Below are 18,057 nucleotides of genomic sequence, written 5' to 3'. Positions count from 1 at the left end.
AGTACTAGGTGGCCACAGAGATACAGAGTACTGGACATCCTGGGTGGTCAGAAATGGAGAGAAATCCAGATAGTCCAAAGTGACCATTTTCCAAAAAGTTTTAGCAAACAGTACATTTTAAAAATCACAAGTTAATTTTATGAAAGGCTGGTCAGAATCCCAGAAGCAATTTTAGATCTAGATGGCCAACACTTTGCTGTGCACAACATACATTGATGATCTTTTTTATATTTGTGAAATTAAATGGAAAATGTGGGTGACCAAAAATGCTAAATGATTAGTTACAGTAAATGTGAGCCTAGTGCTAATTAACTTTCTGGGTCTTGCTTCCCATCTAATTTTAGATAGCTAGGCTGTGTGATAAAAGAAAAACACAAAGATTTTCACAGAAAAGATATATCTGAAGGAATTCTTTTTGCTTTGATAAGAAAGTAACATTTTATTCAGATGTAGAGTGCTAGGTTAACAAATGGGAAAATCCCTCTTCTAGTTTGGGATGACACTGTCGCCTCTTAATGTGTGTGTGTGTGTGTGTGTGTGTGTGTGTGTGTGTGTGTGTGTGTTTTAATATGAGAGTATATTGATAAGAAAATGGCATCCTGTGTCAGTATTTCAAGCCAATGTATGTCCCTTTATTCATTTTTTTAATACCACCTCCAGAACATTTTCCTAATTTCTTACATGCAAACAGAGATAAGAGTCTGAAACTCTCATGCAGGACTTTTCTTATTTTATTATGAAAGTGGAACAGTAACCCTGGCCCTTTCCTACTACTGAAGATTTTGTGAAAACAGCCGCTGTACAGTCTCTAGGTAAACCATAAGAATAATGTAAAACTCTCCCTCATCTCCTAATCGGCTTATATGTTTCTTAAATTCTCTCTGGATTCTGTCCTCTTCCCTGCATCTCCATTTCCTGCACCCAAGCAGGATTCTGTCATCTTCAGAAACTAATCTTCCTGCCACCAATTTGCCAGCTTTTGGCTCTGTTTACCACCCTGTGGCTGTAGCCAGAGTAATCCTCCTACAATCCCAAAATGTAGCAGACACAGTGTGTCCTCTGCCCTATTGTAAACCACATACCTGGGACATGGCTAATGAAACCTGGTCTGCCCCCACCCCTCCAGCTCTCCTGCTTTCCCATTATCTCTGGTAGCAGGCCCATTTCACATCTCAGGAACCCCAGGCTCTCTGGGGTTGATTTGCCCAGAATCACACAGTGATCACACAGATCCTGAGTCTGGAAGCTGCAGACTCACCCCTGGTCTAGCCACAAAGCCCATGCTGTCAACAGCCATTCATTCTTGGAGGCAGACCCCTGCGGCCTTAGGGTTGTACAGTTTTCTGTCATTTTGTAGATTCCTCCTTTTGGATGACCGGGTACATTTACATTGGCTGGGACTGAATCTACATTGGCTGAGACTGAATCTCCTTTGTACCTTCAGCAGATTGAGTAATAGTGGCCTGTCAGGCACAGGAGAGTTTTAGAAACAATTCCATATATGTTTTCCTTCCCATTACAGCTTGAAAATGTAGTAGTGTGGTATTCACAGTAAATGGAAATTGATAGTTTATTCTCGCCAAAGATAAAGATGTTAAAGAAAACCAAACTCACGAGGGACCTTATTTCTGTCACTTAACTTTCTGTCCAGCCCTTGTTAAGCCCCAGGAGGGTTTCTTTGTAGCTATCAGCTGCCAGCCGGTTTGAGATCGACTTGACAGAGCTAATTTGAACTGGTTTTTGGCCTGATCTTGCGTAGGACGCTAACATCTCGATAAACTGCAGAGATTCAAATGCATTTACCCTCATTCATCAACTTGGTTATTTTATTCAGGAATAAAAGATCAAAGCATTTTAGCAGCGTTTTTCCTCATAAGCTGCTGCTGCGCATGGTCCCTTTATCTCTCAGCTGTTTATCATTATTTTAATCTCAGTGCCTTTCATTACTTTTTAAAGGAAAATGTCAGGGGCCTGAAAATTATCTAAAGAACAGCAGTGTCATGATACTGTGGTTCTTTACCTCCCTGCACAGTGGTTTCACTCGGGAGCGCTGGGACACTTTAAACATTGAATGCCTAAGGCCGCAGGGGTCTGCCTCCAGGAATGAATGGTTGTTGAGAGCATGGGCTTTGAGTCTAGACCAGCGGTGAGTCTGCAGCTTCCACTGTGTGATCCTGGGCAAATTAACCCCAGAGAGCCTGGCGTTCCCAAGATGTGAAATGGGTCCTGTTGTAGGACCTAGTGTCTGGGTCCTACAACAGATACTCTGATTTAATTGCTCTTGGTGCAGCCTGGGCTGTGGGAATATTAAAAGGACTTCATGGTGGTTCCAGTGTTCAGCAAACCCTGAGAAGCATTCCACAGGGAGATTAATAAGTAGGATTTCCATTGTTGGTATGGCCAGGGGCTGGGAGATCAGATTCTTCTCTTCACATTTAACAAAGTGGTTTGGGCATAGAGGGCATTTCAGCTCAACTATTATGTGCTCTGAGTTTGATGTATTAGTACTGTTTTATTGTTGTAAGCCTTGAGACAGGTCTTTATTTTTAGGCCGTTTTTGAATGGACGACTGGGCAGTTTTGTAAGTAGGTGATTCTTCCTGCTTTCAATGTGGAATTTTTGAAATTGCATTAGAAAAAACATGAAATAAGATACATTTAATTTGCCCTTGAAGACAGAATACAAATTTTGAGAACATGTAATTAACATCTAATTGGTACACATTAACATAAGCATTATAGGTTTTAGTTACTGAAGTTTAATAGTACTATATGTATTGCAGACAGAAATTTCATAAGCATTTTCACAGTGACTAAAGGGGCTTCTTTTTAGAGGTTCTCAGCTTCTGCATAATTGGAGGCTGCATGACTAAGGCAACATTTTGCAAAGTGCAGGTAAAGTTAAGCCTGAAATGGGGTAAAAACTCCCTAAGCGTTTTAACTTTCTCCTCCTACTGAAGGGGTAGAAAAGTGAGACAAAGATCTTCAAGGAAACTTCCAGTTCCAGAAGGTCCACGTGGCAGCTTTGTCCCTCCTACTCCCAGCCTAAAAGAGTGGCTGTCCACATGTGGCCCCGAGACTGACGGTGTCAGCTTCCCTTGGGAACTGGATTACAATGTAAATTCTAGGACCCCCATCTCAGGACTAAGGAATGAGAATTTCTTGTGGGGTGGGACACTGGAATCTGTTTTAACAAGCCCTCCAGGTGATTCTGATGCAGGCTGAAGTTTGAGAACCAGTGCTTTAAAGGAAACTTGTAGTTTCACACTGGGAAGCACTGGGATAGACCGGTGGTTCTCAGACTCTATGGTGGGGGCCACCTCAGACTCTCCTGGTGATTCCAAATTGCACCCGCATTTGGGGTGGAGGCATTCCTTGTCAGTGACGCCAGGCAACCATAACTTCAGCTCCTCTGTGGGGTGCAGGCCACACCTGCTGTCATGGCAGGAGGGGTGAGGAGGTGGGTGTTCAGGAATCAGAATACACCCTGAGTGAAGCGTGCATGGTGTCATACACTGTCACACTAGCTCCCTGATAATGTATACATTTTCCTTTGGTAGGGGGGTCAAACTGTTACCTCTGCCTTCTTAGGGATTTTTGGCTGGGCCTGGAAGTAAACTGACATAAAACAGATTAACAGGAGAAAAGCATACATATTTATTTAATCTAAGTTTTATATGACCTGAGAAGCCTCATAAAGAAATGAAGACCCTGTTAGAATTGAGCACATATACTGAGTTGGACAAAGCAGTAAATGATGAAAGGGGCAAGGCAGTGGGGGGCTGGGATGAGGGTTCATTGTGGAGAAGTGACTAGGAACACGAGGATGAGTTTAACAAGGTTTGTTTGTGTAGATGTCTGTCAGGGACTTTGGCTCCCCACCTCTGGTGATCAGAATATCTTTCTTCTTCCAGGTGCAGGGAGGAAACCTTCCACATGGGAGTTTTAACTCCTGCTTTTAGGAAAGTCAGAGGGCCCTTCCTGCATCTGTTGCTGTTGTTATAAGTGTCTTTAACTCAAAACAATGAAATAGAAGAGTGGCATATTTTGGGATAGCACGTTCTGAAGCATGGGCCTCAAACTTCTGAGTTTCCCTGAGCCCTTCTAGGTGACCCTGGATGTCAAAACTCTTTGTGACTTGCCTTTTCCACTGTGTTGATGTTGGTGTAAAGCCATGGTGGGTAAAACTGGTAATGTCAGCACACATGCAGCGACACCAGACTGCACTGATAGTCATTGTGTTCCTCAAAGCCAGGCACTGTCACTCACTGTGAAAAAGCAAAGCCACTTTCACTTGACAATTTTCCTAACAAGGCAGGAAACATTACTGACTTCATTGAATTTCAGCTACAGGACACATCTTTTCAGTGTTCAGCGTGATGAAGTGGGAGTCACTCCTTCATTATCCGGGTGTACATTGACAGGCTCCAGGAAAAGCACTTGTGAGATTGTTTGGTTTAAGCTTACCTACATACTTTTTCTTTCTTCATGAAACATCATTTTTACTTGAAAGAATAGCTGACAAACTGTGGTTATTCAGACTCAGATATTTGGCAGACTTTTTTTCAAAATGAAGAAAGTAAGACTGACACTTAAAAAAAAAAAAAAGAAAACTGATGGCCGGGTGCGGTTGCTCACACCTTTACGTTATCCCAGCAGTTTGGGAGGCTGAGGCAGGCGGATCACGAGGTCAGGAGATCGAGATCATCCTGGCTAACATGGTGAAACCTCATCTCTACTAAAAATTAAAAAAAAAAAAAAATTAGCTGGGCGTGGGGGCGGGCACCTGTAGTCCCAGCTGCTCGGGAGGCTGAGGTAGGAGAATCACTTGAACCCAGGAGGCGGAGGTTGCAGTAAGTTGAGATCACAGTACTGCACTCCAGCCTGGGTGACAGAGCGAGACTCTGTCTCAAAAAATATAAATAAATAAACAAATCTGACAATATTTGTTGTTGATAATAAATTCAAGCTTTCAAGCAAAAATAGGATTTTGGAAAACTTGTATTGCTACTGTAAGCTTGACAGTAATCCAGTATTTAGACTTTTCTGATGAGATTGGTGATGGGTGTTATTAATGAATATGATTTGTTGACATTGTATAATGAATTGTTCATATTGTATAATGAAACACGTCAACCATTTAGAAGATCTGCATAAGTCAGTGATGCTTAAAGTCATGCATGGGTAAAAGATCCACTCAAAGTGCAAGGTAGACCAATAGATTTTAAGGTAACAGGGTACGAAAATACTGTGGTTTCAGAGTGTACATTGCAATTTACATTAAAGAAACTGTCACTTGGCAAGTTCTAGTGCAGTAACAAATGATATCCCCAACTATTTGGAAAAGCTATCAAAATAATCTTCCCTCTTTCATACATATTTGTATGAGGCTGGATTTTTTTTTTGTGTGTGTGTGTGTACTTCCAGGTAAACAGCATAAAACAGTAGATTGAATACAGAAGTAGGTGTGAGAATCCAGCTGTCTTTTATTAAGCAAGACATTAAAGAGGAAATGTAAAAGTCATGCCACTCTTTGAGTTTTCTTGCAGCGGGTAGGGGGACTATGGTTATTTTTCATAAGGATTTTATTTATGTTTGTATGTAATCAGTTTATTATTGTTAAGTTTAATGAATTAGTAAAGGAATATTTTTTAAATGTTTTAGTTTTAAGATAGTATAATTAACCTATGTAAACCTATTTTATGTTTTTAAATATACTGTTTATATTATTACTTTAATATCGACATAGTTTCAAATAATATGTTTAAAATACTTTTTAAATCTCTCAGTTTTAATTTCTAAGACCAGTCAGTCTAACGAGTATAACCCACATAAGCAGATACTTTTTGGACTCCTCAATAATTCTTAAGAGGATCAAGAGAGCCTGAGAACCCAAAGTTTGAACATTGCTGTTTTGAAGGGTCATTGGTTCCTTTCTCTGAATTTCAGAGTCGTTTGCATATCACCCTCATTTGTGCTTTGCAGGCTAAGAGAGCCCCGGACTCAGCAGTGAGAGCCCAGGTAGCAGAGGAAGGAGGGCTGAGCGCCTTGAAGCAAACAGCCAAAGGTCTTGGCCAGGAGACAGACATTTCAGTGTAGCTATGGGAGGCACTGAGGACCCAGGGTGGGTAGGGACTTCGTGAAGACTCCTTCTGTGATGTTCTCACCATAACCACTGGTTTATCACCTACCCTAGTAAGTTCTCATTTCCATTACTCTTCACAAGAAAGGATTTAATATTCTCATTTCTAGTCAGTTCAACCACTATTGGGTACTGTAGTTTTATTCCAGTCATTTTAACCTCCTGATATTCACATTGCCAAATTTCTGATGAAGCTTTGAGTACATTGGTGTATTTCACATTTGGCAATCTGACCTTCTTGTCACCACCAGCAGCCGTAATTTGTCTTTGGATGTTTGTCAGTTGCCTGTTAATTACACAGTTGTCTGCCATTATTCAGTGGGTTGAGTAAATGATGTTAACAAGAGCTACACATGAGAGAAGGGAAGATTTAGGAAGGTAGGTAAAGAAACAGTGATAACACAAGGAGAAAATGGATAGGGAAGGTGAATATTACAGTGTCAGTGTGACACCACCAGAAATACCTCAGCCAAAATGCCCTTTATGCCTGTACTACTTTGTTGAAGGTGATAAGAAGAAGAGCATTTCAGACCTCATTGCCACTGCCAACACAAACAATGACAATTTTACTTCACTGAATATCTTATCTGTCAAATGAAACCAGAGATATCACTGGATAGGTACAAAGTAAATTCCTTTCTTTAAATACTGATTACTATTTTTATCCTTTAGGCTAGTGACTTTTTTACATAAGCATAACTACTTACATAGATAGAATGTTATTTTAAAGACAATCATTTGAAAATATTCAAGGTACAAACATTATAGTTAGCTGCTTATTTAATAGAAAATGCTAGAGTTGATGCTGGTACATTGTGAACAGTACAGTTCACAAAACAATACAGTACGTAATCTAAATGTATACAAGCAGTGCTAAGCAGGTTAATTGTGGTGATTGGAAAGCCCACTTTTCCATGGGAAACTGATTGTTGTGACAATGATTTAGCTGGAATTAGGCTCTGAAAAGGATTGTATGATCCTTTGGTAATTAATTGCCCATTCCCAGTCATTCATCTTACTTTTTTCTCCCCTCCTTGTTGTTCTTATGTAATGTCCAATTCTGATTTATGTACTGTAGGATGAGAGGCAGCTTAGAATGGTGATCTGAGGAGAGAGAGAGAGAGAGAGAGTGTCTCTCTAAAAGCAAGGGGGAGAGGTCAGAAAGAAATGAAAATAACTTATTAATTAGGACCAGTGAGAGGTTTGAAGGGCAATGGCTTCTTTCTTTTTGAGACGGAGTCTCGCTCTGTCGCCAGGCTGGAGTGCAGTGGCGCGATCTCGGCTCACTGCAAGCTCTGCCTCCTGGATTCAAGTGATTCCCCTGCCTCAACCCTCAGGCTCCCGAGTAGCTGGCACTACAGGCGTGTGCCACCAAACCTGACTAATTTTTTATATTTTAGTAGAGACGGGGTTTCACCGTGTTGGCCAGGATGGTCTCAATCTCCTGACCTCATGATCCGCCTGCCTCGGCCTCCCAGAGTACTGGGGTTACAGGCGTGAGCCACCACGCCCAGCCAGGGCAATGGCTTCTTTCCAGTTCTTTCTGATTTTGAAGTAAGAAAAATAAAGTATTTGACACACCATAATTTTGGCCAATTTTAGGCAATTAATATGTCTGAAAATATTACAAACAAAATTCTTTTATAATTGTTATAATACCTTTCCCTGTAAAATTTATTCACTGGTATTTATATAGCAGTTCTCTCTAATGAGCCCATCCCAGTACTTGGTGATGCCTTTTTTCTGGCAAGTTTTATAGAAGAGATGAGTTTGGTAAAAACTAAATTACTCCTGAGTGACCTGTTAGATCTCTTCTGCTTATTTTCATGTTGTTTTCAGAATGATTACTAAGGTGATTTAGTTAGAAAGTATATTTAAAATAATTTTATCTAGTTGTTGAAAAATTTGTTTGTGGTTTCTTAGCAGTGGTGTTTCATTGACTGTTCCAAAACTTCCAGCCTGGGCATGGTATTTTAATGGATAACAAATCCCTTCCCACCTCTGTTCCGTACTTCATAGCATGATCTGGCCACAATGCTGACAGCACTTAGCTTCCAGGAGTCATTCAAGAGAGTGGCTGGCGTCTCTCTTCTGGAAGAAATGGGACACATGGTCCCATACCAACTGTGCCTTTGCTTAGATCTGCCGTCATAGGAACAAGACGTTAACAACCGGCGGCAGCAGCAGCAAACCAGCACTGAGGCTTTCTTTTTCCCTTTCCAGGCGTCTGGCTGTGATGGGTCGGAGATTCCTGACGAAGTGAAGCTGATTGGGTTTGCTCAGTTGAGTGTCAGCTGATGTATGTCCCTTGATGTCACCCTGATCTGTCATGTCCCACCCCCTCCACACACTCCCTTCAACCCTCCCTCTTTCTGCCCATTTCTTCCCACCCCCTCACTCCCATTTCCCAGCAAAATCAGAAGATTGTGAAGAGGCCAGCTTCAACGAAATTGGATAAAAAAATAATTTTTTAAAACTTACAACACTCCGAGTTCTGCTTTATTCTCTAGCAATCCACAGTACAAGAACAAGCAAATGCCACAGCTGCACGACTGTTGCTAATTTTTCCAAAGGCTATTTAATATTCTTAGCAATCAATTTGGATATCCCTTAAGTGAAAAGAATCTGAAATACACTCAGGTGGTCTTATTTATTGGCAACAAAAGGAATTTTCTATCCAGAAGCCTATTTCTCCTTTCATTGTCGTTATTTCTGTTATAATACTTTAATTGTACATCTGACAATACTGCCTCTTTTATGTCGTATTTAGAAATTAATATACTTATAAAATTAAGATTTATTAGCCAAACTTGAATTCTAGTTTTAAAACTGACTGTGAATTTTATTTTTCATATATTTATGCATTACACACCTTAGCTATAAGAAAAAAAGGGTTTTGAATATATGCTTCTTGCAGTTAATCTCGTTATTTAAACAAAAAGTTTTGGGTCTATCTTTGGAGTATTTGTAACTTCTAAATTTTGAAATGACTGAATTAGGAATTTGGATGCTTATTCTTTTAGTTTGTTTGCCTAAAAGCCAATTTACAATCTGACTGTCTCTTGGGAGAGGGAGGTGCCTTGCAAACTTTCACATTAAGAACGTGCCTGAGGCTGCTTTACTCTGGAATAGTCTCAGATCTAAAATTTCCTCTATATAAGGTGGCATATGTTACGTTTTGCTTCATTGGACCGTTTAGAATCCTATGTAAAATGTTGCCATTCTGTTAGATTGCTAACTATATACCCATCTCTGATTTGGCTCTCCTTAAGTGATAGGATTTGTTATTCTAAAGGTGATAAACTTGAAAATATCAGAATCTGAGTTTTACTTGAGATTTTGCAGAATACCCAGCTGGAGTGAAAATTGAAAGGGTTTTGTGCAATGACTAAAAGGTAAAACGCTGTTAAGGTTCAAGAATAAATACTTTCAACCCAAGTAGCCCTCTGCTTGACTATATATTATGGAACTAGTAAACCTTAGGATTTTGAAAATTGGAGTCTAATCTTTCAGGGAGGTGGGCTCCCAGGATGGTACCATTGCTCTTTCCTAGCTAACCCTAGATATGGCAGCTCTTTAATGTACTTTAAAAAGCAAATATATATTACTAAGGAAAAAAAGTTATTTATAATTGCCTTGTCATAATTGTTAAGGTGTTCTAGAGCCATTTGCATACAATTTAATGTAATTTCATTCCATTCTATTGTTTACACAACGATTACTCAAAGATGACTGCAAAGGTAAAAGGAAAATAAAAGTGTATTGCACAACGAGATTGTTTTGCATTGTTTCATTCCTCCTTTAGATATAATCTGCATTACTGCATTGGCATCTAGCACTTCCATAAAATGCCTAGTAAAAGTTAGCTAGTGAAAGTGCCCTAGAGGCAGAGTAAGGAGGCATCATGCATCCAGTACAGAATTGGGTTGACAAGTAACTTGAATTAGCATGAGGAGAGAATGAAAGGCAAACATTTCTACTCCATGTAGACAGATGGTCTTGGAATTAAAACCCCTATAGGGCTATAGGGAACAAGAGAGAGTAATTCCTTCCAGCCACTTCGTTCATTTTAGTGCTGTTAGTCCCTGAGGCTCAGAGTGGTTGAATGACTTGTCCAAGGCCCTTTACAGGACTACTTGCAGAGGTAAACTTCCCAGGATCCTGGTTTCCTGACATTCAGAGCATGTTCTTTACACTCTTCTCTACAACTTGTGGGTGAAAAGACCCTCATCTTCTAAGAGGATAAAATGTACATGAATAACTGAAGGACTTTGCAACATGGAGACTAGTCAAAAATCAAAATTGGAGTCTAATCTTTCAAGGGGGTGGACTCCCGGGATGGTGCCGTTGCTCTTTCCTAGCTAACCCTAGATATGGTAGCTCTTTAGTGTACTTTAAAAAGTAAATATATATTACTAAATATATATTACTAAGGAAAAGTTATTTATAACTGCCTTGTCATAATTGTTATATCATTTAATATCTGTATTTAAACATGGTTACAAATATCATTTAATGTCTGTATTAAATTTTCGTATCCATCCTAATGGCATTTGAGGTAGTTTGCATACATTCATACAATAGGATAGAGATGTAAAAATGCATAAAGAAATTAGGATGAAGGGACAATAAGAACTGGCTTACAAGATGAATGCAAGGATAAAGTTAGTACGTAAAAATCACCACGAGGGCCTACACGTGGACTAGAGCTTCCTACCCACCATACTACCTTAATTCCCAACTATACAGAGCAATCTATGAATTCAGTATAATCCTTATCAAAATTTTAAAATTGTATTACCCACAGAAATATGAAAAATAATCCTAACATTTGTATGGAACCACAAAATACCCGAATAACCAAAGCAATCTTGAGGAAAAAGAGCAAAACTAGAAGCATCACTTCCTGATTTCAAATTACATTATAAAGTTATAGTAATCAAAACAGCATGGTACTGGTATAAAAACAGACCAGTAGGACAGAATAGAGTCCAGAAATAAACCTACACATGTATGGCAATTTTTGACATGAGTGCCAAAAATATACAATGGGAAAAGGACAGTCTCTTCAGCAAATTTTGTTGGGAAAACTGTATATCCACTTGCAAAACAATGAAATTGGACCCTTATCTTACAACAGACACACAAATCAGCTCAAAATGGATTAAAGACGTTATAAGACATGAAACTATAAAACTTCTAGAAGAAAACAGGAAGAAATCTCCTTGACATTGGTCTTATCAATGACTTTTTTGGATATGACACCAAAGGCACAGGCAACAAAAGCAAAAATAAAGCGGGATTATATGACACTAAAAAGCTTCTGCACAGCAAAAGAAATAGTAGACAAAGTGCAAAAGCAATCTATGGACTTAGGAAATATTTGTAAACCATGTATCTGATAAGGGGTTAATATCCAAAATGTGTAAAGAACTCATATAACTCAAGAGCAAACAACAAAACATTAAAAATAGTCGAAGGACTTGAATAGGTATTTTCCCAAAGAAGACATATAGATGGCCAATAAGCACATGAAAATGTACTCAACATCATTAATCATGGAAATGCAAATCAAAACCACAATGAGGTATCATCTCACATCTGAAGATAAGTGCTGGCAAGGATGGGGAGAAAAGGGAGCACTTATGTGCCTATTGGGGGAATGTAAATTGGTACAGCCATATGGAATACAGTATGGAGGTTCCTCAAACATTAAAAATAGAACGAACATATAATCCAGCACTCCCACTTCTGGGTGTATAGCCAAAGAAAATAAAAGCAGTATCTTGAAGAGATATCTGTACACTCATGTTCATTGCAGCATTATGCCCAATAGCCAACGTAGTGGAAACAACCAAAGTGTCCATGAATGTATGAATGGATAAAGAAATTGTGTTGTTTTGTTTAGAGACAGAGTCTCACTCTGTTGCCCAGGCTGGAGTGCAATGGCATGATCACAGCTCACTGCAGCCTTGACCTCTCAGGCTCAAGCAATACTCCCACCCCAGCCTCCCAAGTAGTTGGGACTAGAGGTATGTGCCACCAGGCCCAGCTAATTTTTAATTTTTTTTTTTTTTCTTTTTTGGTGGAGACGAGGTTTCACTATGTTGCCCAGGCTGGTCTTCAACTCCTGGGCTCAAGCGATCCTCCCACCTAAGCCTCCCAAAGTGCTGAGGCTGGCCAAGAAATTGTTTTATACACACACATACGATGGAATACTCTTCAGCCCTTAGAAAGAAGAAAATAACATCACTTGCAATGGCATGGACGAACTTGCAGGACATTAGGCTAAGTGAAATAAGCAGATACAGAAGAAAATTTCTGCCTGATCTCATATGTGGAATCTAAGAAAATGGTAGTTATGAGGCGCAGGAGGACAGGAGAAATGGGGAGGTGTTTATCAAAGAGTATGAAGTTTCAGTGATACAGGATGAATAAGTTCTAAAGATCCAACCGTACAGCATGGGTACTATAGTTAATAATGTATACTTGAAATTTACTAAGAGAAAAAATTGTAATGTTCTCACCGTACACATAATGGTGACTGAAGTAATATATAGGTTAATTAGCTTGACTGCAGTTCACTATATCAAAGCATCCATTTGTACACTTTAAAAATAAGCAATTTTTATTTTAAAAAGTAAAAAAGGAGAAACACTTTTTCTGGCATAAATGCTTAAAAACTCTTCTAGGAAATAGAAGTTATGTTTTCAGAAATTATAAAATTCTCAAAATCTTCATACAATACATATACAGCAAGTTGTGAACAATTTCCTTTTATGGAACTTTCAGTAGGGGCCTAGAGTTAAACTGTATGGTGAGAAATGCAGGTCAGCAAGGAGCTGAAGGAGCATGGTCCAAGGAGTGACTCTCTCTTTTGGTCCAGAAAGATACAATCATCAAAAGTTTATAAAGGAATGAGTAGATGACATACCCTTCAAGCAATCCTCTGTGCCTGTTTTTCTTAACCAGGCTTTTGATTAAACGTGACGTGCCACAATTCAATGTTGTAATTCTGTTCAACTTTCCTAAATACAGATATTTGGTATTATTTATTTGGACAGACTCATATGCTTTGAGAAACTGGAGGGTTCACAACCTCTTAGTAAAATCAAGGCACCCACATCTCATGCCTAAACATGTACAAAAGCTATTCTGCCTCCAGTGTGCCATAGTGGTCAACTCAAAAAGATGTAAAATAGAAGGAAGTTCTCATTTCATTTTACCTCCAATATACAGGGTTTGTTTGTTGTTTGAAACAGAGTCTCACTCTGTCACCCAGGCTGGAGTGCAATGGTGCAGTCTGGCTTACTGCAACCTCTGCCTCCCGGGTTCAAGCGATTCTCCTGCCCCAGCCTCCCGAGTAGCTGGGATTAGAGGCACCTGCCACCATGCCCGCCTAATTTTTGTATTTTTAGTAGAGACAGGGTTTCACTATGTTGGCCAGGCTAGTCTTGAACTCCCAACCTTGGGTGATCTGCCCACCTCAGCCTCCCAAAGTGCTGGGATTACAGATGTGAGCCACCACTCCTGGCCTAACACCAATATACAGTTCTTATATGAACAAAATGGTTTTCTCTATGTAGAAAACATTTAGAGAGACTTTAAATGTTTTTTAAATGTTAGAGAACTTTAGAGAGACTTTAAATGTTTTTAAACCATTAGAGAACTTTAAACCTATAAATCATGTGTGATGAACAGTTCTTAAATTTTTTTCCCCAAAATTACCCTCATAAAGCTGGGAAGTTACCTATATGTTATACATCTTATGTGCTGATAAATATGATAGATGACCACCTCATTTCTATGACCATGAAGAAAAAAAAATCTAGTACTATATGCAATGATCTTAGCATGGAAAAATTTCACATCAAGATTGCCATTCATTCATTTCAATATTGTACCTATGGTCTGTTTAGTATTAAGTAATATACCTTCCTGAGGAACCCACCAAGTTGAACTAGTAAACGGAATCTACCATTAAGTAATTAAATTAGTCCATACAGAGATGGTGAATATGAGTCAATGAACGTTGGAGGACTTCTGCCTAAGTTAGCATTTGCGATTGATAATAAATGATCTCGGGTCTTCTTTTGTCTTGGAAGTATGTTGGACAAGAGAAGCTGTTGCTTAGCGAGGCCTATTTAGTTCGTCATAGTAGAATCCTATCAGTATAACATAGGATGCTTATCCATTCTTTACAGCAGAGGCTGTGCTTCCAGCTCATTCCAAAATGACTTTATATAATTAATTTTCAATTTAAATATACCCCTGTTTTTGTGTTCCATGCATTTATTGTCCAACTTGTTAGGAGATCCTAGCTATGAATTCTGATAAGTCTAAGTGGTACACCAGGTGGGTGATATGCCAACATTCCCTCAGGACCAGAAGGTTCTAACCAGGAGGTCTGTAATGCCTTCTAGGGTTCTAAGTTTCAAGAGATCTAATTACTAGGCCTAATAACCATAAACAAATGGTGTTCAAGCGACAATTTCCATTGTGTATTGGCATGAAATTAAAAAGTGCTATGAGTTTGATTTTAAGAGATTTCCTTTACATTGATGCCATACTTCCTGGAGTTTTCAGCTTGGGGTGTACACTACCAGGAATGATTAAAGTGTTCAATGCATCCAAAGTGAATGGATTGGAAGAGCATATGTTTAAAATATGATAAAGTGACTGACTCTGTCAACATCCTACACACAATATCTGCCAATTAACATCCAAACACCACCAAGAAAAGGACTTCTCCCGTCCCACTAGACAAGCCATAAAAGATGGTCTCAAAATGCCTCAGTGATTGCCCCGATGCTATTTCGCTGCAGAGAAAATGCATGGTTAAGTAACAGTGATGTCCCTTTATCTACCATCTTGTGCCTTGCCCACCAAATCTACCCAGGCTAGTTGAAGCTCTAAGAGCAATGGAAATAAAATGGACACAATCAGGTTATCAACTACTGTGCATTTTGTAACAAACCAATGGATGTCTTAATGGAGCATCTTCAGGTGAACAAGGATCTTACACTGTAGCAATGTACACAAAACTTCCCCCTACATGAATTGTAGCCTACAAAAAACAAGCATCATTAGCTGAAGAGGTTTATGGAACCCATATCCTTTAACTCATAATCCATCAAAGGGCAAGGAATCTTATTAAAAATTACAAGCCTGTGTTGTTATTGATTGAATTTGCTACAGAATGATGAAAGGTCAGTGATAGAATGGTCATTTCTACTGTGCATTCATCCCTTATGTAAAATACTGGCTTGAGAAACAAAAACTTATATCAGACAGGAAATTTATCACAGAAGAAACCCGCTTATTGTTTAAGAAGAATCTTCAGTAAACTAATGGGTCCATAATCTGGGAGAAGTAGGATAGTGCCCTTCTTCAAAAAGTGGAAGAGATCATACTCTGGTCCAACCTTGACCCAAATGAACAATTTGGTATTGAACTATTTCAGCAGCAGGATGTAGATGTGTTAAGTAATTTTAAGTTCAAAATCAACATGTGATCAGAATCAGATTGAGTACATTCAGGTAGTTTTTTACGTACTTAAGTCTTTTTTTTTTTTTTTTTCTCTTCCACACTGTGGGGAAAAAAGGAACTCAGTGAATCAAAATGAAATGGAGAATTGAGGAAAAGCACAACCACATGGCCTACTGAGATTCCAGTGATGTTCATGCTTACTGGGAAAGGCTGAATTAAGGTCCACCACACTATTTTCCCATTTTAGAGCATTGTATGAAGCTTGGTCCTATACATTATTGAATTTGAGTCCCACAATAGTTCTGTGATAATGCGGATATGTGCACTAAGGAACAGTATAAGATCTATGTCTTACTGTGGGTTGTACCAAAAAGTTTGAAAGCCACTGCTTTCAGCCATTTTGAATGTTTTCTGGTTATTACTTGCAGCCGAAAGTAGACACTCTGCTAAGCACATTATACTATCCCATTTAATCTTAACTCTGTCAGTTAAGTTTTATTACCCCCATTTTAAAGTAGCAACACCTAAGGCTTGGAAAGACTAAGTTGCCCAAGATAACACAATTAGTATTACAATATGGAGCAGGAATTTGAAAGTTGGTTTATGGGATTCCAAAGCCCATGCTCTTAATCCTTATATCAGACAACCTCCTAATATAAGACAAGGCACACTTTACTTCAGGTTTACTGTGGGCCAGGCATTAAGCCAAAAGCTTTTCCCACATTACCTTGCTTAAGCCTTTCCAACAACTCTAGGAAATTGGTTTCACTATCTGCATTTTATAGATGAGGAAGTAGATGTACAGAGATCGTAAGTAACTTCTCCAAGGTCAGCCAGCTAGTAAATGGCAGAGGGGATTTGAACCTAATTCAATATGACTGTAGAGAATTTCCACTATACCATGCTGACTTTCAAAGGGCAAATCCAGGTTTTTTGGAGCCTAAAGTTTATACAGTTTGGGATAAGAGACAATGTTTTGGGTACAAAATTATTTGTAGAAAATTAGGTACAGAGTCTTGGAAGGGGCCTTGAAGATTATTGCTGGTCACTCCACCACTGTGCCATAGGCTTTTCATTGCATTTGCTTTTCATTTCGTTAGTTGTATTATAACTAGGTTTTATGTTCATCAGTCCCTTTTGTGATATGCCTTCCAAATCCAGAAAGGTAAGTAATTTTCCCAAGATCAAAGAACAAGAAATAGTTGTATGAAAAGGGACCATTTCAATGTGATTCTTTATCTTAAATAGACTTAAAAAATACAACAACTAAAATAATTTAAATAAAAATAAACCAATTACATTCTGTGGTAGTAACATGTAAAACCCAAATGCCTTCTGCTGCAGCTTTGCTGCTGACTGACCTCACTCAAGTTCCATTTTACTTCATTAAGCCTCAGTGTACTCATTTTTAGATTGAGAGGGATTAATTAGTTGATCATTAACTTCCTTTCCAACATGAACATTCTAGAGGCCTAATTGAGCAGAGGCAGGAATAAACCGGTTGCTGCTTGACTGAACTGGTCCATCCATTCAGCTGTAACAGTTGAGCTGTTGGTGAATAGGGCTTTAGAAATTCCAATCAGCTAATTAGGGTCTTTTGTTATAGCAAAGAATTGTACAGGGAGAGTCAGGGACAATCTACTGGAAGTTACAAAGAGGTGGAGGGTCATTGCTCTACAATGCAGCTTTATTGCTTTCTGCTTTTTCCCCTGGGGCCTCTTAAAGAAAGCTGGTGGGCAGGAGGAGGGGTAGAGAAAGAGACAGCCTCATCTTCATCCTGCAGAAATCTGCAGACAGCTCTAGGCTCCAGGTGAGCATAGCCCTAAGGGCTTCTCTCAGGATCTGGGCTGCTTTTGTGGATATTATTGGTGGCACCATCCCTCTTGCTTGGAGCTTTCCCCTTCTTTTGGGTGTGGCTGTGAGTCAGGGCATGAATGGCCAGAACAGACAGTGGGCATAATTGAGGAAGCAAGAAGTGAGGAGGAAGGAGCCTGACAAATAGTCCTACCCACTGTCAACTGAAGAAAGATAAGGTTCATGAATTTGGAAATGAGAGCTTTATTTCTCATAAAGGGTTGCAGCCTGCAGGGTGACCTTCTGACAGGCTAGGAAGCATAGCCTCTGGCCAGATGCCAGAAACAGACACTTTGAGGGAGGGGCAAAGAGAACAGGAATTTATACTTAGCAGAGTGGCCAAATATACGTATTCAGTAAGCTATAGGAGGAGTCATGAATATTTATAAGAGGAGAAATAGGTACATGTGCAATTGAGCTTCATGCCCCTTCATTTGACCCATATTCAAAAAATGGCAGCTTCAACATGATCTGAGGGTGAAGTTTTCACACCTCTGACGTCAAAAGGTGAAGCCAATGGCATGGAAACCCTTTTTGCACATTCTCTGTGGGCTGGCTAAGACCACTTAGTGG

The 18,057-nt window shown here is 39.3% G+C and overlaps 1 protein-coding gene and 1 long non-coding RNA gene across 2 annotated transcripts in view; one reads left to right on the top strand and one right to left on the bottom strand.

The window, feature by feature from the left end:
• STK39 (serine/threonine kinase 39) overlaps positions 1-9,914 on the top strand; it is a 293,026-nt gene extending 283,112 nt beyond the window's left edge. Inside the window, exon 18 of the mRNA XM_001102299.5 lies at positions 8,365-9,914. Coding sequence (XP_001102299.3) covers positions 8,365-8,439 — 75 coding nt within the window. The 3' untranslated portion in view covers positions 8,440-9,914. The remainder of the gene's footprint in view (positions 1-8,364) is intronic.
• LOC144333395 (uncharacterized) lies at positions 1,058-4,613 on the bottom strand. The gene is made up of 2 exons (XR_013402018.1): positions 2,189-4,613; positions 1,058-1,171 (listed from the first exon to the last, which is right to left on the bottom strand). It is a non-coding gene; the product is annotated as an uncharacterized LOC144333395 (long non-coding RNA).
• Positions 9,915-18,057: the final 8,143 nt, after the last annotated feature.

This window comes from Macaca mulatta, chromosome 12 (assembly GCF_049350105.2).
Source record: "Macaca mulatta isolate MMU2019108-1 chromosome 12, T2T-MMU8v2.0, whole genome shotgun sequence".
Classification (NCBI taxonomy): domain Eukaryota; kingdom Metazoa; phylum Chordata; class Mammalia; order Primates; family Cercopithecidae; genus Macaca; species Macaca mulatta.
Note: the sequence above shows the minus strand (reverse complement) of the source record. Positions and strands in the feature narration are given on the sequence as shown.